This window comes from Gopherus evgoodei, chromosome 5, assembly GCF_007399415.2.
Source record: "Gopherus evgoodei ecotype Sinaloan lineage chromosome 5, rGopEvg1_v1.p, whole genome shotgun sequence".
NCBI classification, from domain to species: Eukaryota; Metazoa; Chordata; order Testudines; family Testudinidae; genus Gopherus; species Gopherus evgoodei.
In genome coordinates this window covers 130,995,204-131,021,307 of record NC_044326.1, presented here as the reverse complement: position 1 = coordinate 131,021,307, position 26,104 = coordinate 130,995,204, and the positions used below count along the sequence as shown (strand labels likewise).

Genomic DNA, 26,104 nt, shown 5'->3' with positions numbered 1-26,104 from the left:
ACCTGTAGACATACCTCTATAGATGCAATGATCAACTCCCCCCCCCCACACACTTTTCAGGATCCATGGGTCCTACCTATGCCTGTCAAAACTTGTGGCGTACCTCATCCAGTGCACTAAATGCCCTGATCACAACTATCTGGGTGAAGCGAGACAATTACTATGCTCTCAAATGAACTCAGGCAGAAAAATTATAAAAGACAAACACACCATCCATTTCACCTGTGGGTGAACACATTTCACAAAGCGATCACTCCATATCTGACCTCTCAGTTCTCATCCTCAAAGGAAACCTGCACAACAGGTTCAAAGGATGAGTCTGGGAGCTTAAATTCATATCTTTGCTAGATGCTAAAAACCAAGGACTGAATGGCGACACTGGATTTTTGGCTTATCACAACAATCTATAACCCACTAAATCCCACCCACAGCTTTTTCCCCCTCCTTTTCCCCCATATGACGGGAAAGGTGTTAACGGCCACTTCACCTTGAAATCTGTTAACCACTTACACTAAACAATCTGCTCCACCTTGTATGTAGCTGTGACACTCTGAGTACATTGCCCAGACCTCAAGAAGAGTTCTGGAAAAGCTTGAAAGCTCGTCTCTCTCAACAGCAGAAATTGGTCCAATAAAAGATATTACCTCACCCACATTGTCTCTCTCGGATGGTGTAGATTTACTTGGTCCTGCCTCAGTGCAGGGGGCTGAACTTGATGACCTCTTGAGGTCCCTTCCAGCCCGACATTACTATGATTCTAGTATAGTGTGCTGCTCTGTTTATGCCAAACAGAATTTGTTAAAGTCATCTACGTGAAAAAGTACATGGTAAACTGCACTTCTGCCACAGATGGAACATAACAGATTAATTTACAAGACCAATAAAAAATTTATTTGGTTTGAGATCTGCGATGCTTGTTTTGAAACAGTATGGAATGAATTTTGATGCACGTGAAACAGAGCAGTAAGTGGAGCCAGACAAAGGTTGGCCTGCTTTCAAATGCACAACATATCTCTGCCATGGTACCTCAAGCTTGACCTACCATATCCCTGCTATTTCCTTTCTGGGCCTTTCTTGAACAGTGAATAACAACCATGTCAAATCATACAACAGCTCTACAGTGGGAGCAGCTTTCCACTAATAAGCAGGAAAAGGCTGCCAAAGTTAACATGATGTGTAACATAAGCAGGATTTGACTCCAGAAGTCAAACGTTACTGCATGAGTTGTCAGCTCTAATTTTACAGAGAGCAGAGAGCAAACATTTTCAGGTCAGCCTCTGAGGAAAAAGTGAAATTATCCTCAGATAATAATTATGAGATGTCAGAATCACTGCAGTATTATCTATGAAACCAAAAGACCTAAGTCCAGGGAAGGGAATAAGGAAATGGAAATTCTAAAGAAAGGGGCACACAAAATGTTGTGGTTAGTGAATCAGAGTAATTTACTGCTGTGCAGGGAAAATCTCTTTGTGGATTTCCTCTGAGTGTTCCTCGTCCAGTGAGCCATGGTCCCATCACCAGAGACCAGTGGATGCTGGGGGATGCACAAGAGACAAGGATCATCTGCACAGAGGCCTACTACTTACTCTGGGATTCCAGGCTCTCTGACAATGGAGCTCCAATGGAGCTGTGTTTATCAGGACTTCCCTGGGTCCATTAATACCCCTCCAGTCATGAAGGGGAGGGAAATGATTACACAGCTCTAGTTGTCACCTACCACCTCACACTGGAACCCATATGGGGTATCATAAAACAATTACAACCCATATTTGATGGGGAACATATCCTGAAAGAAATCTGTCATTCTGGGTAGCGGCCTTCACTTGTGCAGAGCCTCAAGTATTTTTGAAGAGAGAGCTAGATATTATATTGAAATAGGTATTCTTTAGGGGTACAGTCTCAAACCAACCTTGTGAACTCAGAGAAAGAATTATACTGTAGAGGCTACCATCATCACCACACAGAAACGGAACTTTTTGATGCATGTGTTCAGTTTCCGTAACTCTCATGTATTTGGGAATGAGGAAATAATGGCAATACAACCCCACTCTCAATTACTGCTGAAGTAACTCTTCTGTTTCTGTCTGGGGAAGAGCGCTGAGTTCAGTCTTTGTATTTTCTTGTAAGAGGGATCCCAGAAAGGGATGTGGAATTGAGGTGGGGAGGTGACATGAAATAAATTCTCAGAAAAGTGAATGGATGGAGTGAACTTTGGGAGTGGAATTGCCTGGAGTGAACTTCTCTCCATTTGTCTAAGGTAATGGATCACCAAAAGGTAGAGGTGTAAGAAAAAGATTTGCTGTCCATATTTTGAGTCAGGGATTTTCAGTGTGCTATCAAACTTGCTGCTATGAAGAAGAAAAGCAGCTTGAACCTGCAGGTGCTGACAAACGCTGTCTTTCCACCTGGGTCACTTCAAAATACTTAAATACTAACACTGTTTTCCTACACAAGCAATTGCTGTAGTAGCCACAGGGGTTTTATGTGATTCCCAATGGTTCGTGACTGGGAAGCTGCAAGGGTAGGTGGCTGAGATCACACTCTCTCTATTGAGGTATGATCTACCCTACGAAAACCTTTGAGAGAACCCCTGAGAGAAGGCATGTTCCTGAGACAGCCAAATGAACTGTCTCATTTGGGACTGTGGCTAGGTAGATGGGAGAGGAGATTGGTAAATAGAATAAAGGATTTGTGAGGAAGCTTGTTGACTGGGTCAAATGAAGCTGCTGTAATTGGTGATTCAAGACCAAAGTGCCTCGGCCTGTACTTGTGGTGTGGCTAAGATTCTCCCTCTTTCTCTGGCCAAAGCATTTAGGTCTGAATTGCCAATTACAGAAGCTTTATTTGACCTAATCAACAAGTTTCCTTTAACTAATGAGTAAAAAATTAATATTCCAGATGCTAATTAGGGCTCTTGATCTGTTTACAGCAGGTTAGCTTCCTCTTTGATTTCCCAAGACAGAAAGTTACTGGAGAACACTTCTGGGGCTATGGCTCATGCAAGAAGCTCTTTTTAATTGCCTAATTGTGTCTTCTTGTTACATTCTCTACCTTTTTAGGAGACATAATGCCTTTGATCCCCATATACAACTGCTATTTAAAGTCTATGATCCTCTGCATTGATTCCCAGATGGAATCATTTGCCACTAATTTTGATCTGTGTGCTCCTCTAATCTGTTTGTTAGAGAACAATTTATTTGTTCTTAAACTCAGGGGTGCTGGAACAATTTTTACAGCAGAGGTGCTGAGAGACATTGAACCAAACTGCAAACCCTCAGGGCCGGCGCTACCATTTAGGCAGCCTAGGCAATCGCCTAGGGAGCCAGAATAATTGGTGGGCGGCATTTTGCCGGAGGGGGCGGCAGGCAGCTCCGGTGGAGCTGCCGCAGTGGTGCCTGCGGAGGGTCCGTTCGTCTGCGGCTCCGGTGGAGCTGCCGCAGTCATGCCTGCGGATGGTTGGCTCCTCGCGGGGCTCCGGTGGACCTCCCGCAGGCACGACTGCGGCAGCTCCACTGGAGCCACGAAGCACCGGACCCTCCACAGGCACCACTGCGGCAGCTCCACCAGAGCCGCGGGACCAGCGTGTGGGGCACCGAAATTGCTGTCTGCCTAGGGCGCTCAAACCCCTAGCGCCGGTCCTGCAAACCCTGTATATAATGGAAACCACTTCAAGCCTGCTCCTATGCTTAAACATGGTATATAATACAATACAATAGTTTGGAAAGAAAAACAGTGCCATGGATAAAAGAATAGTGATCTATCTGATCAACCATTGAATTTCTCTGAAACAACACCTTTTCAAATGAGGGTGGGATTGTCTTTTTCTGACCTATACAGTGCATTTCAGGAGAAAACCCAGGTACCAAGTTCAGCTGGAGCTATTACGAACACTACAGTTCACACACACCTTGTCTTCATACATCCTTTTAGCTTCTCGTAATTCAGAACGCAGCTGAGAAACAGTGGATTCCAGCTGACTGACCTGACGCATGTACATTGAATTCTGGTTTCGTGCTTGTTCTCTAAGAAAAATTTTGAAAGGAAGGAAAAAAAGAATTGTGAGCGCTGCCAAAGCATGACACATACACAGCTATGCTAAGGATGTGATCCCTAGACTTCACTGTATTAAGTGTAGTTGCAGTCTGAAATATGAAAATATAAAAATGGCACCTTCTTGCTTAACAGATCTGCTCCCTCTGTATTCAGTCATATTTGGTTAATTTAATGATAAAAATAAAGCGTTACTGCTTTTATCTCTGTTTACAATTCCGTGTCATGTATCATCAACACACATGTTAACTAAGTTTTAACTGGGGAGCTAGAGTCTGTCTTTAGTTGCACCAGAGGACTGCACAAGTGGAACTCTGGGCAGAATACAGCTCAGCGAATCTTTATAATGGGCGATTATGTGCAAGTCACATATGGCCCAATTTGACTTCCAAACCCCAGCTTGAGTTTGCAGGGTTGGCAGATAGAAAACTCATCTTTTAACATGTAAACTGAGCACATCTGACCTACAAGTCATCCAGGGACCATCAACAGGGAATCACCATGCCATTTTCCAGTCACTCAATTATTAGCAATGCCAACACTGGCCATATATGTGGCTTTTCCACAGTATCTTCTGTAAGTTTCATCACTATTTATTTCTGCCAGTAAACATCAAAAGAATTCATCCATTTTTGTTTACGATACAGATGACAAGAAATATATTGTTGGGAATTAATTTTGGACCAGAATCCTACCAACTCTTGATGGCTAAGGACTCCAGTCATTTCTGCACAGCCCCACTTCTGCTTAATTTATATAAATCTGGTACAGAATGCTCCCCGCAGCAATCTTTTCCTGCTCTGTGGGTAGGTATAGAGAGGGAGCAGGGCTGTGGTCCCACATTTTCCTAGTTCTGCTTCCCAAAGAGGGGAGGAAGAGAAGCAGTCCCTGTGATAGAGATTGCAGGGAATGCTATTGTGAGCATTCCCCATGCAGATGTGCAAGTGAAGAAGGTTCTTGTTCACTCCTTCACTTCGCTACTGTGCAGTGTTGCAGGAGTTGCTCATAACTCAGGACTCAGAGATTTGCTCAACGTCACAAAAAGAAATTTACGTCAGTCAGGAAAAGAGCCCAGGACTGATTCTCCTCTCACCTGAACCAGAGTAACTCCAATGACTCACTTGACTTATCCTGCTTCTGACTGAGAGTCAGTTTCCATGTCTCCTGATTCTCAGAGCTTTGCCTTAAGCACAAGACTATGTTCCCCTGTATCTATTCTGTGCCCTTTCTAGATTTCGCCTCCCATGATTTCTGCAGTGGTTGATTAACTCTGAAGCAACGTTACTAGGAAATCTGATCATGCCAGCAGAGAGTGTACGCTAGCAGAAGGAGACCTCTCTAGAAGCAAGGTTATTTTAATGTGTTCTACAGTATAACTGAGAAACATACTGAATGATCTCCATCTGGCTTTGGATACTATTTGCATGGCTGCGTGCGCTGTTGCTTTTGTCTGTCAGTGCTGCCATCTCCTGTTCATGTTCATTTATTAGTTGCTCAATCCTATTTTTTAAAAAAAAATACTGGTTACAATTGTAGACAAGGTATTTCCCACTGCATAAACTGTACGGAAAAGAATATTTCCCCAGTAGTCACAAGTTTAAAGATTTGGGGGATTTGTCATGAATGTAATCAATTGTATAAAATTAATTCACAGTTTATTTTGATGACATAACTAGATAATTCAATTAGAAAGTTGGAGAAGTTGCAATTTATTGAACCAAGGAAGGCCAGAGTTTTGAACAAAAACAAAACCAAGAAAGAGATAAGGGGAAAAACAAGGAAAATAAAAGACGACAATTAAAAGTCATGTCATCCACACATTGTTATTTACGTTAAAGCACTACCATGTACTAGACACGGTGTACTACAATCTGCACTAGCTACATAAAAAGCAAGCTCAGTTGCTTATTTTAATCAGAGAGAGGGGAAGAGCCTTGATTTGAAAAAAACAAAAAGCACTGTGAGCATTTTTTGCTGTGTTACTTAAAATACCTCCGGTCATTTCTATTTTCCATCGTACTTTATAAAGTTATTGATTTTATCCTAACCAGCTTTAACAATAATGCTGCTCTCCACACAAGAATGATTTATATGGTTTAGTTCTAATCATTAACAAACATGTCTATATTAGGAAAATATTAACATGACACAGTAAAGAACACAAAAGTCAGAAAATCCTCCTACTACAAGCCAATGGAAATGGTTTTGCTCAGACGCTTCCAAAATATTGACCTTTCAGCAGAGATCATGTCTGGAAATTGTTAAATGTGTCAGGAATTTATGAGCATTTAAAAACACAAAGCTAGAATAGAAACAGATAAACCCTCAATAATACTGACTGCTACTGCACCCTACACTTACTATAGTACCAGCATCTGGTACAAAAAATAATTAATCCTGGAAAAGTGAGGAAGTGATGATGCCTGAACTATACTAGTGATTAAACAGGGAAAAGGTACCTATCTTGATGTTGTTGAAGCAGAAGTTCTGTTTTGGCCTGTGATTCTTTTTTCAGTGATTCAAGTTGTTCCTCCAACTGTTGTAAGTAAATTACAGTGTTGTTTATAGTGAGCAATCACTCTTACCCACTAGTAAATGAAAACACAATCTAAATCAATAGTTACTACAGTTTAAGAAACCAAGGTTCAGTTTGCACAACTCACACAAGCAAGGTTAAATTCTGGCTGTAAACTACAGAGCTGAGTTGGGGACAGTACAGAAACACATCATCCAAGTGGGAGTTCAGGTAGTGTGCTCCTCCCAAAAGATGTTACAGAATTTGCTCCTCTGTGCCTGGCCCGCTGCCAGCGGGCAATATGGTCACAGTTGGACTCCTCCTGCCCTTTTTCCATGGGCTAATGTAGAAAGCACTACAGACTCAAAGCTGAGCTTTGAGCTGACCTGAGCTCAAAGACTCCTGTGTAGCTGGCCACTGAATGGGATGTATAGAGGGTGTGAGGCTCTTTGCGCCCTCTCAGTCTGTCTTCATTAGGAAAAAACGGTGTTCTTACCTTGAGTTATCTGTCTTCACTAGGAGTGATTTGAAGTAAAGCCATTTATAGTTTTTACACAAGTTAGCAGGTTGAGTTAAAAACTATAGGGGACCTTGGGGTTTACCTTGAGCTGCTAATTATTATTATTTATTATTTGTATTATCATAGTGTCTGGCAGCCCCAGTCATGGACCAGGGCTCCACTGTGCTAGTGCTGTACAGGTAGAATAAAGGAAGTTCCTGCCCCAAAGAGCTTACTTGTGTGAAACTACACAATTCTTGTCCTCGTCATTAGGATTTTACCTTGAGTTAGCAGGTGAGTTAAGAACACACCTTTTTTGTCCTAATGAAGACAAGGTCTTCACTTGCTTGTCCACCAGCATGGTGGCAAAAGTGCAATCTGGCCCTAAGCCAATGACATAGCGTCAGACAAAGGAGTCTTTGACAGCCAGCACTGATTTCTGTAGGGCTTCATCTCACAAAAGGCTGAGTGCTCATAACTTCCACCTAAATCAATAGAAGTTGAGAGCCCTTGACATATCACAAGATGTGCTCAGCACTGTACAGATTCAGGCCATTATTGATTAATATTGTTGCCCTTTGGCCAATATTTGGGGCATCGCTGCATTGTTTCCATTAGGAGGCAAAACTGATGATGGAGTCAGGTATTTCTTTGATACCATTAACAAAGAATGTATACAAAGACCTGTTTCCCTGAACACAGTAGGAACACACAACAGCAGCCAGTTTCCTTGTTCACAATTTCCAAGCTTATTTTTAAGCAAGCCCTTTCCCCTCAAGGAGCTACCTTTGATCCCTCTCAGGGCCATCCTCATGACTTACTTCTCTCACTGTCTGCTGGCTTTCTCTTGACTTTTTACCTCTTTTTTCCTCTGACAGCCACAGACACGCACCCCACCAACCAGTGTCAATATCCCAGCACCTGTGTCTGCAATCAGTCCCCAGGGAAATCCCTCTGCCCGCATGGCTTAGTTTCTCCTCAGGCCTTGCCATGCTGGCTAGAGCCTTGGGCAGTGGCATCTATTATTTCACCTATTGCTACACAAAGGGCCTTTGTCTGCTTCTTCATAAGTGCTTAGTGCACCCACTGATTTTACCCAGGTCTAGGATTGAGGACAGGTATTAACACTATCTTCCAGCATAACAATCCAAAGGCTAACTTTTCATACTGAAGCTACTACGGAACTGGTGCAACAGCTGTAAAATTTTGGCTTTCAAGTATGTTCAGAAGATAACCAAAAGAGACTCAGCTTAGGAGCCAGGGAACTGCTGAAATCACAAGCCCTTGCAGCTTTATAGGAAGGCAAATTGATATATTGAGCTAAAATAGCTTTCCCAGGGCTTCCAAGAGTGGGGATTGGACAGGGCCAGGGGATCCACCACCACCTGGTTTCTCTGGAGTTCTCTTGTGCAGGAGGTGGGAGTGGTATGCACAGGGATCATGCAGCACCCCGAAGCAGCCTTTGTGAATTGGCTCCACAGCTGCTCTGAGGCAAAGGAAGGATTCAGTTACTTGAGTCAGGCACTGCTTTGTGGATTTGGCTCTCAGAGTGTTTTTACATAACACATAGTCACCTGGAAGCTTACACCACTAACTGTCAGGAAAAGCAGTGTTCTCCCCACTCACCGGGAAAATCCTCCCTTTGAGATACGACACCTCTGAGTCTAAATCTCGCAGAACTTTACTAAAAGCTGTGCCCAGGTTGCGGATATGCAGACCGCTGATGTTCTCGTGCTCATACACCCTCTTGCCTGTGCTGTCTTCGTAGTCCACTAGGACGCCCCGCAGTTCGTGGAGCACTTCCTCATGGCCATGTACCATCTTTTTCAGATGCTCAGTTTGGCTGTTGGCCTCCCTCAGCATCTCCTCCTGAAGGTGGTTAGCTGTTTGCAGTTCATGAACTGTAGCCTGTAGCTGTATTTTGATGTCCTCCTGGGTCTGGGATTCTCTTCGTCTGTATTTCAGAAAGGAAGACATCCAAGAAATATTGAAAGTGACAATGGTGTACAATGTTTGTTTTTATCCTGTCTGATATTGCGGGGGGGGGAGGGTTTATAATCACTGTTTCTGCAAATTATGGACTCTGATATGTTTTCTGAAACTACGGGCCAGACCTTGCACTCCGCCATGACTACTGCTGCCCAAGGCTCCTTCCAGGAGAACCCTCCTTGCACTTGGGGACCAGTTCAATCACCTGCTGCAGTCCTTCTCTTCCTCCCAAGCCCACATGGGAGCTGTGTATCATTTACCAGATACACTACAATGGGCTAGTCTCTGATGTAAGCATGCACACACCTGATATCCACAAGAGCATCTCTCTCCATTTGCACCTCCTGAAGTTTGGTCTGCAAATCAACGATTGTCTGTCTTAAACTGAACTTCTGTTGTTCATGCAGTTCAGTGTTCTGGACAAACAAAACAAGCAAATTATTGAATATTTGACCAAAAATAAATGTAGCTAAGGCTAATATGGTAATTTACAATAAGATACATTTTTTTAGTGTTCTCAGATATCCAGTTGTTGCTCAATGCTGTAGTGCAGGTGTACTGGGGGCACTACCGGAGGGGGCATGACAAGACTGCTGCTGTTCTGAGGCACTGGGAGCTATGGTAGCTGAGAGCAGGTAAGAGGCTGCTCTAAATGTGCTGATGACCAAACTCTCCCCTGGCCAGTCCAGGAATCCAGTATGTAAGAAAGCCATGGCAGTCACATCCATGAATTTGGCCCAAAATCTTCAACTCACATCATTTAGCCTCTTCTGCAGATCTCTGACTTGCTGTGAGTACTCTTCTAAGATGCTCTCAATGTGCTCTTTTCCAGGATAAGTAGTGCTTCTCTTCTGGGTATCAATGTCCACTTCATATTTAGAATACAAGACAGTTTTGGGTGGACTACTGCCAGTACTAGCAGAGGTAGAGGTTTCCATCACTGTGCTGCGAATAGAAGATGCTAATACATTCTGATTGCTGAAAAGTGGGCTAGCAGCACCTGAAATGAGAGAATATTATATATTGAAAATGGAATCCTTATGTGAAAATAAAATAATTCTTTACATCTGTGAAAACCAAGAGCCAAATAAGTGTTCTGCCCATTCTCTTCAAGACAGTGGAGAATCAACCCCTATACTTTAGAAATCAGCTTTTTCTAAGGATTGTATAGGCCCTATCCATTCTTGCAGTGCATCTTGTCATGAACACCAGTGCAAAGCGAGTGCAGAGTGGGTGTGAGACACTGCAAGGTCAGATTGGTAACATTTTAAACCCACTGCACTCTCACTTGGCACTGCTGAAAATGCCGCCACTATGTACATGGCAATGGTAAGTCAGGCCCTTTGGCCTCAGTCCTTAGACTACAGGATGATCATCCCCAGGCAGGGGGTACAGCTCGGGGTAGCTCCTATGCCACCCACCCTTACAGCTGGTGAAAGAGGCATGGCCAGGGCATCCTTGCACCTCAGTGATCCCTGGCTGGCTTAACTGCATGTTGGGACCACTGGCAATCTGGGAGCCGCCCTGATTTACATTGGGGGGGATCCAGTATATAGCAATCTAGGGATCAGGAGAGGGCAAAAGCAGATTAAAGCCACCTTTGCACACATGTCAAACCACCATCCACTATCATAGCACATCTGCATCACTTTGTTAATTAACTAAAATCAGATTAGGAAAGGGATAGGTAATAAAAGAGAAAATATCATAATGCCACTGTATAAATCCCTGGTATGCCCACACTTTGAATATCACATAAGGTTCTGGTCACCCCATCTCCAAAAAGATATATTAGAACTGGAAAAAGTACAGAGAAGGGCAACAAAAATTATTAGTGGTATGGAACAGCTTCCATATGAGGAGAGATGAAAAAGATTGGGACTGTTCACTTAGAAAAGAGACGACTAAGGGGGTGGATAGGACAGAGGTCTATAAAAATTATGAATGGTATGGAGAAAGTGAATAAGGAAGTGTTATTTGCCCCTTCGTATAACACAAGAACCAGAGGTCACCCAATGAAATCAATAGGCAGTAGGCTTAAAACAAATATAAGGAAGTACTTCTTCATATAATGCACAGTCAACCTATAGAACTCATTGCCAAGGGACGCTGTGAAGACCAAAACTATAACTGGGTTCAAAAAAGAATTAGATAAGTTCACAGAGGATAGGTCCACCAAAGGCTATTAGCCAAGATGGGCAGGGATGTAACCCTATTCTCTGAATGTCCATAAACTGCTGACTGCCAGAAGCTACAACTGGATAACAGGGGATGGACTAATCGATAATTGCTCTGTTCTGTTCTTTCCCTCTTAAACATCTGGCACGGGTCACTGTTAGAAGACAGGATACTGGGCTAAATGGACCATTGGTCTGATTCTTATGGTCTGATGGCCATTCTTATGTAGATATTTTTGTACATTGTTCAGAATTCAAGACACCAGTTTTAAAACAGCAGTTTTGAAACAACAGTTTTGCTAAAAGATGCTTCAACCTTAAGTGTAAAATTTCAACCCTTATGCACCCTTTTTAACAATAACTCTTGAGTGGGACAGTTTGCACAACTGAGATAGCTTGATGTTAAATGAATTCTCAATATTGTTAAACTGTATTTAGTACTTACCCCCACTGGGAATGTTGCCAGTTGATAAAGTCTCTTCATGACTCAGAGAATGTGTGATTGATTCCATTGTAAATTTGGTTGCTTCTTCTTGGAGTTTCAGAGTCTCTTTTGTTTGTCTTTCCAGTGCTTCCCTGCAAAATTATATGTGTGAGTATTTGTTGAGAGTACAATGTATGAATAGAGGAAGGTATCCAACTGCATTGTGTCACCACAAATAGTATCTGAAATGAATAACTAAAAATAATGTCATTTTATAGGCTCCATTTAGTGACATTATACACACATTTAGCAAGAAAGTGCCAGATCGTCAACTCTTGTAAATTTGTGTAGCTCCACTGAAATCAATTGAACTATGCTGATATACACCAGCCAAGATTTGTCCTGAAGGGGCTGAACACAAAATGCAACAAAACAAAACACTCCATCAAACAAATAAAAACAATCTGTTTGGATCATATCAAAACAAGATTCCTCTCCCTACCCCTTACTTTTTCTCCTTATTGGCTGGTGAAATACCATCTACTGACACAGAAATTCTGCTTTACCGTGTAAAGTTTGCATGGCTGATTGACTGATTGATTGACAAAAGCATTAACAACACAATCAATCAAATGGTTAAAGAGAAATTTCATACTGAATTCTGAAAAGTGCTATGGAACTGTATTTTTCAGATGTTATGTGGAGACACTTCAGGGTTGTAAAGAGAAGAAACCCTCTATAATAACAGAAAACATTTTTCAGTTAAACACACTGATCTCCAGCACAGAAACAAGAACTCTCCTAGCTCACAGCATGACATCGCCCATAGAATGCAGAGTTTCAAAATCTTATTTGGTTGAAGTTGCATAGGCAGCACAACATTTCTTAAAAACATGTATCTAGCCTTTTGAAGAAGGAAGGATGAGAAAGTTAAGGAGAAAATGGGAAGGGCACAGGAAGGGAGATATTTCTAAATGTGGATCTATATCCTATTTTTGAAGTCTAGACAGCTCATGAAAATGGACAAAATGTAGATTTTTAAGAGATGTTAAAGACATCAAGAGGGAAAACCTGCAATCAAACTCACCTTCTCATGGGTGCAAATCCAGTTAAGTGTGCAGTAATGGCCAGATTGTTACTGGCACAGTGGGTGTGCAGGGGATGGAAGTAAGGAGTCCCTCCTTTGTGAGTTTCAAATAAGACTCTGTCTTAGACAAGACCCCACAGACTACTCCCTCTGTGAGCCTTAAGGGCACATGTTGCCTCGGTGTGAGAGGTTGGGGTAAGAAGGACGCAAGCCTGTCCACTCTGCATTGCCCCATGGAGCTGAATGGGTGCTGCACTGGAAGTTTATAACTTGATCTGAGCTCACTGAATCTCTATTGTAATTAGAGGGTGCTTCATTCACCATACAGATAGTGCTACACAACACCTCAGCTTCACCTCAATAGTCTGATATATGAAGTGCTCAGATGAGCCCTCCTACTGAAATAAAACAAAAAACAAGATTTGAGAGGCATTTATAAACTCAGGCCAGATTCACTGATATACTCCATGTGCTTTGCATCATCAAATGGGTGCAAAGCAGCCAGAACCTACTAGTAAATCCAACCCGAAGAGTGTTAAAACTGCCCCATGAATCTCAGTTGTTAATGCAGAAGAGCCCAGTGAAGATACTTTTCAGGCAAGATTTTCAATTATTTGATGCATAAATGTGTGCCTAAATATTTGCATCTAATTGGCATAATTGCGTGTGTAAATTTGTTAACTGCAAACATCAAAAGGCAAATAAACTAAAGGCAGAACAATTCCTAAAAGGGTTTCACATCATTTTTACCCCATGGACTGATACACAATGTAACAGTATGAAAATGTAAGTAAAAGAGAATCAGGCCATAAAAGTTTAATTATTACCCCAGGGCCATATTTTATTCTTCATCTTTGTGCAAAAGTCCCATTGTCATCAGTAAGAATGCCACTGTGGACTGAGGAAGTACCTGGCCCTAACTATTACCCTGGCATCAACAATGCAATTCATTCCTTTCCACAGAATGGCTTTGACATTGGTGCACTTTGTAACACATTTCTTCCTTATCTCTGCTGTCACAGTATTGCTAAGAAGACTATCTTTTACTATTGTGGTCATGTCAAAGTTCAATAATCAAGGTGCACACTATTAGAGTAAGCAGCAGGGTATTTTAAAAATAACTTCGCTAATAAACAAACAAAAAAGACAGACACTACCTTAATTCCTGGATATTCTTGCTCATTGTAACAGTGTCTGCAAAGAATAATAACAATCTTTATTTCTTTTTTCACATTTTAAAAATCAACTTTCTCTCAAATGAATTTTGAACTAATGCAATTTAATATTGTAGAAATAAGTTCACAGATGTTAAACAATTAGCTGTTTACATTTGCTTTGGAAAGTTTTTCTGTTTCCTGAGTAATATTGTGAGGTGGACTTTGTTGCATAAACACAACTCTATGTTTTATAACAGGGGCCTGCTGTGATGGGGTGACTGGCCCCTTTAAGAGGTAATTGGTTCTGCCCCACTTGTGACTCATTCAACCCTCCTCCCCAGGTTGGGGAAATGAGCTAGCACCCCATGACAGTAGTTCATGTGGTTAAAATCAGTCCAGGCCTGGTGTTAAAAGTGAAGCCTCCAGAGAGCAATGAAAAAGAGAGCAAGAAGGTAGCTTGAAAAAGGCCTGCTGCATTAGGATGATTTGGAACTAGAGAAACCAGCTTGGGAGTATTGCTGCCTGCTGAGTTCTCCAGTCCCAACCCAGGGAGAAATGCAATAAGGTAAAATTAAACAAATTAATTAACAATTTAAATTAACAAACTCAGCCCAACAAACAGGACTGTGGGTCTCTAGTGCTAAGGAGAGAGAAGCCTGATAGGAAATCCTCCCAGTCCCCTGAATTTAGAGAAGCTTTTCTGTGGGGAAGCTGATTAAACTCAATAAGTTGAATATTATTTAAAAGCTCCGGATTTAAGTCATTTACCTGAATCCCTAAGGAGCTGAAGGTGCCTCAGGACTACACTGTGCTACTAGTAGCCGTGATCTGGAATGGGATCCTCTTATATAGCCCTGGTATCTCCTATGAAATACCTCTTCCAGTCAAAAAAAGAGTATGCAAAATTTACCATTCTCACAACTGATTTCAGGCATCAAACTTTATGCTGTAAATTAACATTAAAGGCTAGAGTTTCAACTCTGCCTAGACTACAGCTGCAAAACTGGTAATGGATTTTGAGCACACAAAAGTCCTGTGGACATTTGCACATACAAACTTTATGCACACAGAGGCACCAGGCACACATTGACCTGTTTTGTGCTTCAAGTGCCTACTGGATGGCTCAAATTGAGGTTTTATGCATAGATTCTTTTGGCATAAATTAGATAGCCAGTTTTAAAACCTTGTCCCTAATAAATCTGAGCTTTATTCAGCTTTGCAAAATTCTTCTCATCCACTCACCCGTGGCAAGTAATTCTTTCTGAGAGGTGCGTAAAGTGTTTTCACTATGGAGCGCAAGTAGTTTTTGTATTTGCTCTGGTAAATTTTCAAGACAGTTTTGCAGGCTGGATTAATTGCAGAAAGACAGAGGTCCAGATCAGCTCTTGCATAATCCACCTGCAGCAGAGCTGCATTTAGTTCAGAGTTTGTTCTAAGGAATATAGAAGAATGAATAATTTATAATTATGTAATCCTTTCAGCCAAATTATCGAAGTGCTTTGCTATACAAGTGGGTAAGTATTATTGTCCCAATTTCACTGATACAGAAAATTTACCTAAAATCACTTGCCCAAGGTGCACAATAAAGCAACAGAAGAGTCAGATATAGAATCGGGGGGTCCTGGCTCCCAGACTCCACACTAACCACTAGAGAAGGTTGACACTTTCAAAATTATGTGTTGTAGTAGTAGTGCCTAGTCATAGACCTGGCCCACTGTGCTAGGTGTTGTACAAGAGGGCCAAAAAGATTTCAGGCTTGGGTGCCTCAATACAAAATGACATGTCACCTGATTTTTAGAGGTGATGAGTACTTGCAGCTCCCTTTGAGTTTTCTGCCCTGCAAACTGGGCAGACAGAGTCCACAATGCTGACTTGCAACTTCACCCCTTAGTTGCTGAACTTGCAGGAGTGAATATCATCTCCTTTGGGTTTTTCAAACATGGGAGTGTAGAGCGAGGCCTGTGCTCCCAGAAGGCACATTGGTGCAGAAGACTGCCCGTCTACAGGAAGCTGAACTTCTAGGGTAAACTTATTGTCCAGTGAGATTAAGATTCTGGCAGCACCTGGAGCCTGCTGGCTCCTCACGAAGTAAAAAGGATTCTAGACCTGCTTAAGTTAGGCCATCAAAAAGCCTGAGCTCAGGCTTGTTTAAAATGAGTGTACACTGATTTGCATACATGGATGTGGTCATAGCCTGTTGGAAAATAAAGTCTCTCTTAATTTTCACCTCAGCAGGAGCTGATTTTTTCCCCCCTTGAGGCAACTTTAGAGGCTGCCCCTCTCTTTCCCTGGGGAGCTGAGTCTCCTTTAACGTTCCCTCTCTGTGTGTCTCTCCCCATTGTCCCTCCCATTAGGTGTCTGGGCCCAGTTCACCACTCTTGTTGTTTCAGTTATATGCCACTGTGGTTTCAGTGGTGTTACTCAGGCATCACAGAGTGGCTCAGTGTTGAATCAGGCCGTTGGGTCCCCTTCAGGCAGAGCTGCCAAGTTTGGGACTGCTCTGCTGAATGGTGTTTCTCACAGGTGAGAGAAAGTCACTGGTGCCTGCCTCCACCCTGGGGCTGTGGGCTGTCAGAGCAGCCATGGGCAGGAGGCAGGACCTATCCCTATGCTCTCTAGAAACAGCTGCTAGGGGCCCTCTCTAAGATTAGCCCTCCACAAGGACCCTGATCCACCTGGACCTGGTGGTGCCTATAGGGGGCCAGGTGAGGTGTTCGGTCAGTGCCTGGTGGAGAGCTGGGGCAGTTGGGTTAGTGTCAGACTAGGTGGGTGCCTGGCAGGGGCTGGGTGCTGGGTATGTGTCAGGTGGGTGCCAGGCTGGCTGGGTGTTGGGCAGGGGGCTCAGGTGGGTGTCAGGCTAGCTGGGTGTTGGGCAGGGGGCTCAGGTGGGTGCCAGGCTGGCTGGGTGCCGGGCAGGGGCTGATGGGTGCCAAGTTGACTGGATACTGGGCAGGGGCTGTCTGGGGCAGGGGGCCAGGCGGGTGCCAGGCTGGCTGGGTGCTGGGTGTGTGTCAGGCAGGTGCCAGGCTGGCTGGGTACTGGACGGAGGCTGTCTGGGGGCCGGGCAAGGGGCCAGGCGAGTGCCATGCTGGCTGGGTGCTGGGTGTGTCAGGCAGGTGCCAGGCTGGGCGGGGGCTGGCTGGGTGCTGGCTGTGGGCCGGGCGGGTGCCAGGCTGGCTGGGTGCTGGTCCGGGGCTGGATGGGTGCCAGGCTAGCTGGGTGCTGGGCGAGGGCTGGCTGGGGGCCGGGCAGGGACTGCAAGGGTGCCAGGCTGGCTGCGTGCTGGGCAGGGGCTGGCTGGGTGCCAGGCTGGCTGGGTGCTGGGTGGGGGGGTCAGATGGGTGCCAGGTTGGCTGGGTGCCGGGCAGGGGCTGGATGGGTGCCAGGCTGGATGGGTGCTGGCTGGGTACTGGGCAGGTCAGGTGGGTGCCAGGCTGGCTGGGTGCTGGGCAGGGGGTCAGGTGGGTGCCAGGCTGGCCGGGTGCTGGGCAGGGGGTCAGGTGGGTGCCAGGCTGGCCCGGCGCTTGGCAGGGGGTCAGGTGGGTGCCAGGCTGGCTGGGTGCTGGGCAGGGGTCTGGGCGGGTGCCAGGCTGGCTGGGTGCTGGGCAGGGGTTCAGGTGGGTGCCAGGCTGGCTGGGTGCTGGGCAGGGGGCTGGGTGGGTAGCAGGCTGGCTTGGTGCTGGGTAGGGGGCCGGGTGGGTGCCAGGCTGGCTGGGTGCTGGGCAGGTCAGGTGGGTGCCAGGCTGGCTGGGTGCTGGGCAGGGGGTCAGGTGGGTGCCAGGCTGGCTGGGTGCTGGGCAGGGGTTCAGGTGGGTGCCAGCCTGGTTGGGTGCTGGGCAGGGGGTCAGGTGGTTGCCAGGCTGGCTGGGTGCTGGGCAGGGGTCAGGTGGGTGCCAGGCTGGCTGGGTGCTGGGCAGGAGGTCAGGTGGGTGCCAGGCTGGCTGGGTGCTGGGCAGGGGGCCGAGTAGGTGCCAGGCTGGCTGGGTGCTGGGCAGGGGTTCAGGTGGGTGCCAGGCTGGTTGGGTGCTGGGCAGGGGGTCAGGTGGGTGCCAGGCTGGCTGGGTGCTGGGCAGGGGACAGGTGGGTGCCAGGCTGGCTGGGTGCTGGGCAGGAGGTCAGGTGGGTGCCAGGCTGGCTGGGTGCTGGGCAGGGGGCCGAGTGGGTGCCAGGCTGGCCCGGCGCTGGGTGGGGGCTGGGCGGGTGCCAGGTTGGCTGGGTGCTGGGCTGGGGGCTGGGAGGGTGCCAGGCTGGCTGGGTGCTGGGCAGGGGGTCAGGTGGGTGCCAGGCTGGCTGGGTGCTGGGCTGGGGGCTTGGTGGCTGCCAGGCTGGCTGGGTGCTGGGCAGGGGGTCGGGCGGGTGCCAGGCTGGCTGGGTGCTGGGCAGGAGGTCGGGCGGGCGCCAGGCTGGCTGGGTGCTGGGCAGGGGGTCGGGCGGGTGCCAGGCTGGCTGGGTGCTGGGCAGGAGGTCGGGTGGGTGCCAGGCTGGCTGGGTGCTGGGCAGGAGGTCCGGTGGGTGCCAGGCTGGCTGGGTGCTGGGCAGGGGGTCAGGCGGGTGCCAGGCTGGCTGGGTGCTGGGCAGGAGGTCAGGTGGGTGCCAGGCTGGCTGGGTGCTGGGCAGGGGGTCAGGCGGGTGCCAGGCTGGCTGGGTGCTGGGCAGGGGGTCAGGCGGGTGCCAGGCTGGCTGGGTGCTGGGCCGGGGGTCAGGCGGGTGCCAGGCTGGCTGGGTGCTGGGCCGGGGGTCAGGCGGGTGCCAGGCTGGCTGGGTGCTGGGCCGGGGGCTGCGCGGGTGCCAGGCTGGCTGGGTGCTGGGCAGGGGGTCGGGCGGGTGCCAGGCTGGCTGGGTGCTGGGCAGGAGGTCGGGCGGGTGCCAGGCTGGCTGGGTGCTGGGCAGGGGGTCGGGCGGGTGCCAGGCTGGCTGGGTGCTGGGCAGGAGGTCGGGCGGGTGCCAGGCTGGCTGGGTGCTGGGCAGGGGGTCGGGCGGGTGCCCAGGCTGGCTGGGTGCTGGGCAGGGGGTCAGGCGGGTGCCCAGGCTGGCTGGGTGCTGGGCAGGAGGTCGGGCGGGTGCCAGGCTGGCTGGGTGCTGGGCAGGGGGTCGGGCGGGTGCCAGGCTGGCTGGGTGCTGGGCAGGGGGTCAGGCGGGTGCCCAGGCTGGCTGGGTGCTGGGCAGGAGGTCGGGCGGGTGCCCAGGCTGGCTGGGTGCTGGGCAGGAGGTCGGGCGGGTGCCAGCCTGGCTGGGTGCTGGGCAGGAGGTCGGGCGGGTGCCAGGCTGGCTGGGTGCTGGGCAGGGGGTCGGGCGGGTGCCAGGCTGGCCGGGTGCTGGGCAGGGGTTCAGGTGGGTTCCAGGCTGGCCGGGTGCTGGGCAGGAGGTCGGGCGGGTGCCAGGCTGGCCGGGTGCTGGGCAGGGGGTTGGGCGGGTGCCAGGCTGGCTGGGTGCTGGGCAGGAGGTCGGGCGGGTGCCAGGCTGGCTGGGTGCTGGGCAGGGGGTCGGGCGGGTGCCAGGCTGGCTGGGTGCTGGGCAGGGGTCGGGCGGGTGCCAGGCTGGCTGGGTGCTGGGCAGGAGGTCGGGCGGGTGCCAGGCTGGCTGGGTGCTGGGCAGGGGGGTCGGGCGGGTGCCAGGCTGGCTGGGTGCTGGGCAGGGGTCGGGCGGGTGCCAGGCTGGCTGGGTGCTGGGCAGGGGGTCGGGCGGGTGCCAGGCTGGCTGGGTGCTGGGCAGGAGGTCCGGCGGGTGCCAGGCTGGCTGGGTGCTGGGCAGGAGGTCGGGCGGGTGCCAGGCTGGCTGGGTGCTGGGCAGGAGGTCGGGCGGGTGCCAGGCTGGCTGGGTGCTGGGCAGGGGGTCGGGTGGGTGCCCAGGCTGGCTGGGTGCTGGGCAGGAGGTCGGGCGGGTGCCAGGCTGGCTGGGTGCTGGGCAGGGGGCTGGGCGGGTGCCAGGCTGGCTGGGTGCTGGGCAGGGGGTCGGGCGGGTGCCCAGGCTGGCTGGGTGCTGGGCAGGAGGTCGGGCGGGTGCCAGGCTGGCTGGGTGCTGGGCAGAAGGTCGGGCGGGTGCCAGGCTGGCTGGGTGCTGGGCAGGAGGTCGGGCGGGTGCCAGGCTGGCTGGGTGCTGGGCCGGGGGCTGGGCGGGTACCAGGCTGGCTGGGTGCTGGGCAGGGGGTCGGGCGGGTGCCCAGGCTGGCTGGGTGCTGGGCAGGAGGTCGGGCGGGTGCCAGGCTGGCTGGGTGCTGGGCAGGGGGGTCGGGCGGGTGCCAGGCTGGCTGGGTGCTGGGCAGGGGGTCGGGCGGGTGCCAGGCTGGCTTGGTGCTGGGCAGGGGGTCAGGCGGGTGCCCAGGCTGGCTGGGTGCTGGTCAGGAGGTCGGGCGGGTGCCAGGCTGGCTGGGTGCTGGGCAGGGGGTCGGGCGGGTGCCAGGCTGGCTGGGTGCTGGGCAGGGGGTCGGGCGGGTGCCAGGCTGGCTGGGTGCTGGGCAGGGGGCCGGGCGGGTGCCAGGCTGGCCCGGCGCTGGGTGTGGGCTGGGCGGGTGCCAGGCTGGCTGGGTGCTGGGCAGGGGGGTCAGGCGGGTGCCAGGCTGGCTGGGTGCTGGGCCGGGGGCTGGGCGGGTGCCAGGCTGGCTGGGTGCTGGGCAGGGGGTCGGGCGGGTGCCAGGCTGGCTGGGTGCTGGGCAGGGGGTCGGGCGGGTGCCAGGCTGGCTGGGTGCTGGGCAGGGGGTCGGGCGGGTGCCAGGCTGGCCCGGCGCTGGGCCGGGGGCTGGGCGGGTGCCAGGCTGGCTGGGTGCTGGGCAGGGGGTCGGGCGGGTGCCAGGCTGGCTGGGTGCTGGGCAGGAGGTCGGGCGGGTGCCAGGCTGGCTGGGTGCTGGGCAGGAGGTCGGGCGGGTGCCAGGCTGGCTGGGTGCTGGGCAGGGGGCCAGGCGGGTGCCCAGGCTGGCTGGGTGCTGGGCAGGAGGTCGGGCGGGTGCCAGGCTGGCTGGGTGCTGGGCAGGAGGTCGGGCGGGTGCCAGGCTGGCTGGGTGCTGGGCAGGAGGTCGGGCGGGTGCCAGGCTGGCTGGGTGCTGGGCAGGAGGTCAGGCGGGTGCCCAGGCTGGCTGGGTGCTGGGCAGGAGGTCGGGCGGGTGCCAGGCTGGCTGGGTGCTGGGCAGGAGGTCGGGCGGGTGCCAGGCTGGCTGGGTGCTGGGCAGGAGGTTGGGCGGGTGCCAGGCTGGCTGGGTGCTGGGCAGGAGGTCGGGCGGGTGCCAGGCTGGCTGGGTGCTGGGCAGGAGGTCAGGCGGGTGCCAGGCTGGCTGGGTGCTGGGCAGGGGGTCAGGCGGGTGCCAGGCTGGCTGGGTGCTGGGCAGGTCGGGCGGGTGCCAGGCTGGCTGGGTGCTGGGCAGGAGGTCGGGCGGGTGCCAGGCTGGCTGGGTGCTGGGCAGGAGGTCGAGCGGGTGCCAGGCTGGCTGGGTGCTGGGCAGGAGGTTGGGCGGGTGCCAGGCTGGCTGGGTGCTGGGCAGGGGGTCGGGCGGGTGCCAGGCTGGCTGGGTGCTGGGCAGGAGGTCAGGCGGGTGCCAGGCTGGCTGGGTGCTGGGCAGGGGGTCAGGCGGGTGCCAGGCTGGCTGGGTGCTGGGCCGGGGGCTGGGCGGGTGCCAGGCTGGCTGGGTGCTGGGCAGGAGGTCGAGCGGGTGCCAGGCTGGCTGGGTGCTGGGCAGGAGGTTGGGCGGGTGCCAGGCTGGCTGGGTGCTGGGCAGGGGGTCGGGCGGGTGCCAGGCTGGCTGGGTGCTGGGCAGGAGGTCTGGCGGGTGCCAGGCTGGCTGGGTGCTGGGCAGGGGGTCGGGCGGGTGCCAGGTTGGCTGGGTGCTGGGCAGGAGGTCGGGCGGGTGCCAGGCTGGCTGGGTGCTGGGCAGGAGGTCGGGCGGGTGCCAGGCTGGCTGGGTGCTGGGCAGGAGGTCAGGCGGGTGCCCAGGCTGGCTGGGTGCTGGGCAGGAGGTCGGGCGGGTGCCAGGCTGGCTGGGTGCTGGGCAGGAGGTCGGGCGGGTGCCAGGCTGGCTGGGTGCTGGGCAGGGGGTCGGGCGGGTGCCAGGCTGGCTGGGTGCTGGGCAGGAGGTCGGGCGGGTGCCAGGCTGGCTGGGTGCTGGGCAGGAGGTCAGGCGGGTGCCAGGCTGGCTGGGTGCTGGGCAGGGGGTCAGGCGGGTGCCAGGCTGGCTGGGTGCTGGGCAGGTCGGGCGGGTGCCAGGCTGGCTGGGTGCTGGGCAGGGGGTCGGGCGGGTGCCAGGCTGGCTGGGTGCTGGGCAGGGGTCGGGCGGGTGCCAGGCTGGCTGGGTGCTGGGCAGGAGGTCGGGCGGGTGCCAGGCTGGCTGGGTGCTGGGCAGGGGGCCAGGCGGGTGCCCAGGCTGGCTGGGTGCTGGGCAGGAGGTCGGGCGGGTGCCAGGCTGGCTGGGTGCTGGGCAGGAGGTCGGGCGGGTGCCAGGCTGGCTGGGTGCTGGGCAGGAGGTCGGGCGGGTGCCAGGCTGGCTGGGTGCTGGGCAGGAGGTCAGGCGGGTGCCCAGGCTGGCTGGGTGCTGGGCAGGAGGTCGGGCGGGTGCCAGGCTGGCTGGGTGCTGGGCAGGAGGTCGGGCGGGTGCCAGGCTGGCTGGGTGCTGGGCAGGAGGTTGGGCGGGTGCCAGGCTGGCTGGGTGCTGGGCAGGAGGTCGGGCGGGTGCCAGGCTGGCTGGGTGCTGGGCAGGAGGTCAGGCGGGTGCCAGGCTGGCTGGGTGCTGGGCAGGGGGTCAGGCGGGTGCCAGGCTGGCTGGGTGCTGGGCAGGTAGGGCGGGTGCCAGGCTGGCTGGGTGCTGGGCAGGAGGTCGGGCGGGTGCCAGGCTGGCTGGGTGCTGGGCAGGAGGTCGGGCGGGTGCCAGGCTGGCTGGGTGCTGGGCAGGAGGTTGGGCGGGTGCCAGGCTGGCTGGGTGCTGGGCAGGGGGTCGGGCGGGTGCCAGGCTGGCTGGGTGCTGGGCAGGAGGTCAGGCGGGTGCCAGGCTGGCTGGGTGCTGGGCAGGGGGTCAGGCGGGTGCCAGGCTGGCTGGGTGCTGGGCCGGGGGCTGGGCGGGTGCCAGGCTGGCTGGGTGCTGGGCAGGAGGTCGAGCGGGTGCCAGGCTGGCTGGGTGCTGGGCAGGAGGTTGGGCGGGTGCCAGGCTGGCTGGGTGCTGGGCAGGGGGTCGGGCGGGTGCCAGGCTGGCTGGGTGCTGGGCAGGAGGTCAGGCGGGTGCCAGGCTGGCTGGGTGCTGGGCAGGGGGTCGGGCGGGTGCCAGGTTGGCTGGGTGCTGGGCAGGAGGTCGGGCGGGTGCCAGGCTGGCTGGGTGCTGGGCAGGAGGTCGGGCGGGTGCCAGGCTGGCTGGGTGCTGGGCAGGAGGTCAGGCGGGTGCCCAGGCTGGCTGGGTGCTGGGCAGGAGGTCGGGCGGGTGCCAGGCTGGCTGGGTGCTGGGCAGGAGGTCGGGCGGGTGCCAGGCTGGCTGGGTGCTGGGCAGGGGGTCGGGCGGGTGCCAGGCTGGCTGGGTGCTGGGCAGGAGGTCGGGCGGGTGCCAGGCTGGCTGGGTGCTGGGCAGGAGGTCAGGCGGGTGCCAGGCTGGCTGGGTGCTGGGCAGGGGGTCAGGCGGGTGCCAGGCTGGCTGGGTGCTGGGCAGGTCGGGCGGGTGCCAGGCTGGCTGGGTGCTGGGCAGGGGGTCGGGCGGGTGCCAGGCTGGCTGGGTGCTGGGCAGGAGGTCGAGCGGGTGCCAGGCTGGCTGGGTGCTGGGCAGGGGGTCGGGCGGGTGCCAGGCTGGCCCGGCACTGGGTGGGGGCAGGGGCTGGTTGTTGGGCCGGGGACTCTCTCCCCACCTTGCCCAGCACCTCGTCCCGCTGCCGTCGCCTCCCCGCGCTCCTGGCTGGGATCCCCGAGGGGGAGCAGGGAGTGGGGCGGCAGAGAGGCTGCCTGGCAGCCCTGAGGCAGGCGCCCCTGGTGGCATGGAGGAGGTAGTGCAGCGTTCCCTGCTGTGCTGCGGGGCGCCTCATCTCCCCACTAGGCTGTGGGGAGGCCTCAGGGGGCTGCCCCACGTGCGTTTCCCCCGAGGTGTCAGACGCTGGCCAGCCCTGCTTCATGCTTCCCCCAGTGCTTCTGTGTCAGCCCCCCTGCTCCCTGTGGGACCCCTTCCAGCTCCCTGCGGCCCCCGTCTTGCACCCTCTGTCCCCCTGTCCCTATGCATCTCGCTCAGACTCCAGCCTCCCCTCGCTCCCGGAGACTCCAGCACGCTGCCGGTGGCCCAGGCCGGCTGAAACGCATCAGACCCTCAACCCTCAGGGCTGGGAAATCCTTCAGCCCACGGCATCCCCAACCGGGGGAAAAGCACATTAAACCCCCCCAGGTCCTTCTGTCTGGCTGCCAGGAAAGCTGCTAACTCAGCGAGGAGGTCGAGGGGCTGGGGGCAAGAGTTGAGAGCTGGAAGCCCTGGCCCAAAGCCAGAAATGAGTCTGGTGTGTATATAAGTACAGCCCCATTGCCAGGGTCACTGTAGGGGCCATGATGCCTGTATTGGTGGGCCTCACTGCCTCGTCCCATGGACCCACAGCCTCTGGATGCCTATCTCCTGGAATCCCCATTCTCTATAGTGCCTCTGCTGTTGTTACTCACTGTGGGGGAGTATACAGGGAGCCTTTGAGAGCAGCAGTAAATCGAGGGGGGTAGGGAAGAAAGAAGGGGGGGACTAGGAGAATAAGGAAGGAGGCAGGATAGTAATGGGGAGGGAGATGGAAAGGGAAAGAATGGCATGTCCCCCTCCCCAGGGATTTGGAGTGGGCGACTGGAATCTCCCTGGGAGCAGCCAGGGGGAAGGGTTGCATTTTTGTATGTATTTAAGGTTGTACACAAAGCAATCACACACAAATTGGGGGAAAGCGGCTTCCCTCAAAGGGTCAAAAATCAAAAGCAGCCTGAGAATATCCAACTAATGATTTAAAAAAAAAAAAATCCTCATGATTTTTATGCCAATTCCATCCTTTTAGAGGTGTCTGAGGTTTTTTTGAATGCCTAAGGTTGGCAGTATGATAACATGATTTGGATTATGTATTCTCTATTGCAAAGCAATTCTGGCAGCCCTTTTAGTTCAGCGGTTGGAAATACAGTGACCAGCTATTCCATCGCATGCCTAGAGTTCAGTCACAAAAATGTACTGATTGCCAAATCACAATTGTATATATCAGCTGACTGCTCCAATACCAAAGCAAATCAAACCAAATAACAGCAACCAGAGTGCTCAAGAAATATATTCATTGACAAGACTTAAATATTAGAGTCCTGAAAACTCCTGTCACAAAAACCCGAGAAATAGGTTTCTAAAGAAACTCTACAATTCAGCAGCAGCTAACATCAGCATTGCCACAAAAGACTTATATGGAATCCTCAACTAAGCAAGCACCCGAATAACCAGAATGAAAGGACTGCACCTCAGAATGAAAGAAAAATGCAAGCTGCCATCAATTCAGTGAGAAAGTGAGGGAATTCTGCAGCTGAAAACAGAGACCTCCACAACACCAGCAAGCACGCTGCTTACTGTACCACATTGTGGTAGTACATATCAGTACCTCATCAGGAAAAACAGACACACACAAAGGCAAAATTTGTCTGTCTAGGCAGAGACACACCTTCTACTCCAGTGGTTGAGACATGAGGCAGCGCGAAGCTGTTACCTCATGATATAAGGAATGATAAAGGGCTCTTCATCACAAAGTGTTGAGGAAAAATTGTGCATCACTCTGAGACAAAGGAGAGAAAAAACATCAACCTATATAACAGCCTGACGCTGGGTCAGGCCTGGACACTAATGACAATATGATCTCAGGCGGTATCAGTCCTGGCACAGCATGAAGCCTCATCATGGACAAGTTGTACCTACCTCTGACAGGCACCTGAGGGGTCTGTCTCTTTTACTCTTGTATAGCTCCTCATGCCAATAAAGAACTATTGAACTGAGCAATATCTTTGTCTCCTCCTGCAGTGGAGCCGCTGTCCCTGGTAATGGGACTTCTCTGCTTTGAGCTTATGTGTTGTGATTGTGCTTCTCCTTATGGGGAAGCTGGGGGGGCAGCTCATACCCCGCTCTTTTGTTTCACATGGCACTGATAATTAAAAGCTGGTCTGGGCCTCTTAAATTCCAGGAACCGTTGAAAGCCACCTGCCCCCCCACCCCTCTACAACCCCAGCCTTTGGCTGGCTCAGTAGCCTAGGAAACAAACTCCACCTCT

The 26,104-nt window shown here is 52.5% G+C and overlaps 1 protein-coding gene across 1 annotated transcript in view; it reads right to left on the bottom strand.

The window, feature by feature from the left end:
* Positions 1-25,856, bottom strand: part of CCDC158 (coiled-coil domain containing 158) — a 65,250-nt gene extending 39,394 nt beyond the window's left edge. Inside the window, exons 1-9 of the mRNA XM_030565492.1 lie at positions 25,756-25,856; positions 13,899-13,935; positions 11,676-11,806; positions 9,809-10,053; positions 9,360-9,469; positions 8,691-9,018; positions 6,510-6,586; positions 5,440-5,550; positions 3,908-4,022 (exon numbers count right to left, since the gene is read on the bottom strand). Of these exons, the coding sequence (XP_030421352.1) occupies positions 3,908-4,022; positions 5,440-5,550; positions 6,510-6,586; positions 8,691-9,018; positions 9,360-9,469; positions 9,809-10,053; positions 11,676-11,806; positions 13,899-13,924 (1,143 nt within the window). The 5' untranslated portion in view covers positions 13,925-13,935; positions 25,756-25,856. The remainder of the gene's footprint in view (positions 1-3,907; positions 4,023-5,439; positions 5,551-6,509; positions 6,587-8,690; positions 9,019-9,359; positions 9,470-9,808; positions 10,054-11,675; positions 11,807-13,898; positions 13,936-25,755) is intronic.
* Positions 25,857-26,104: the final 248 nt, after the last annotated feature.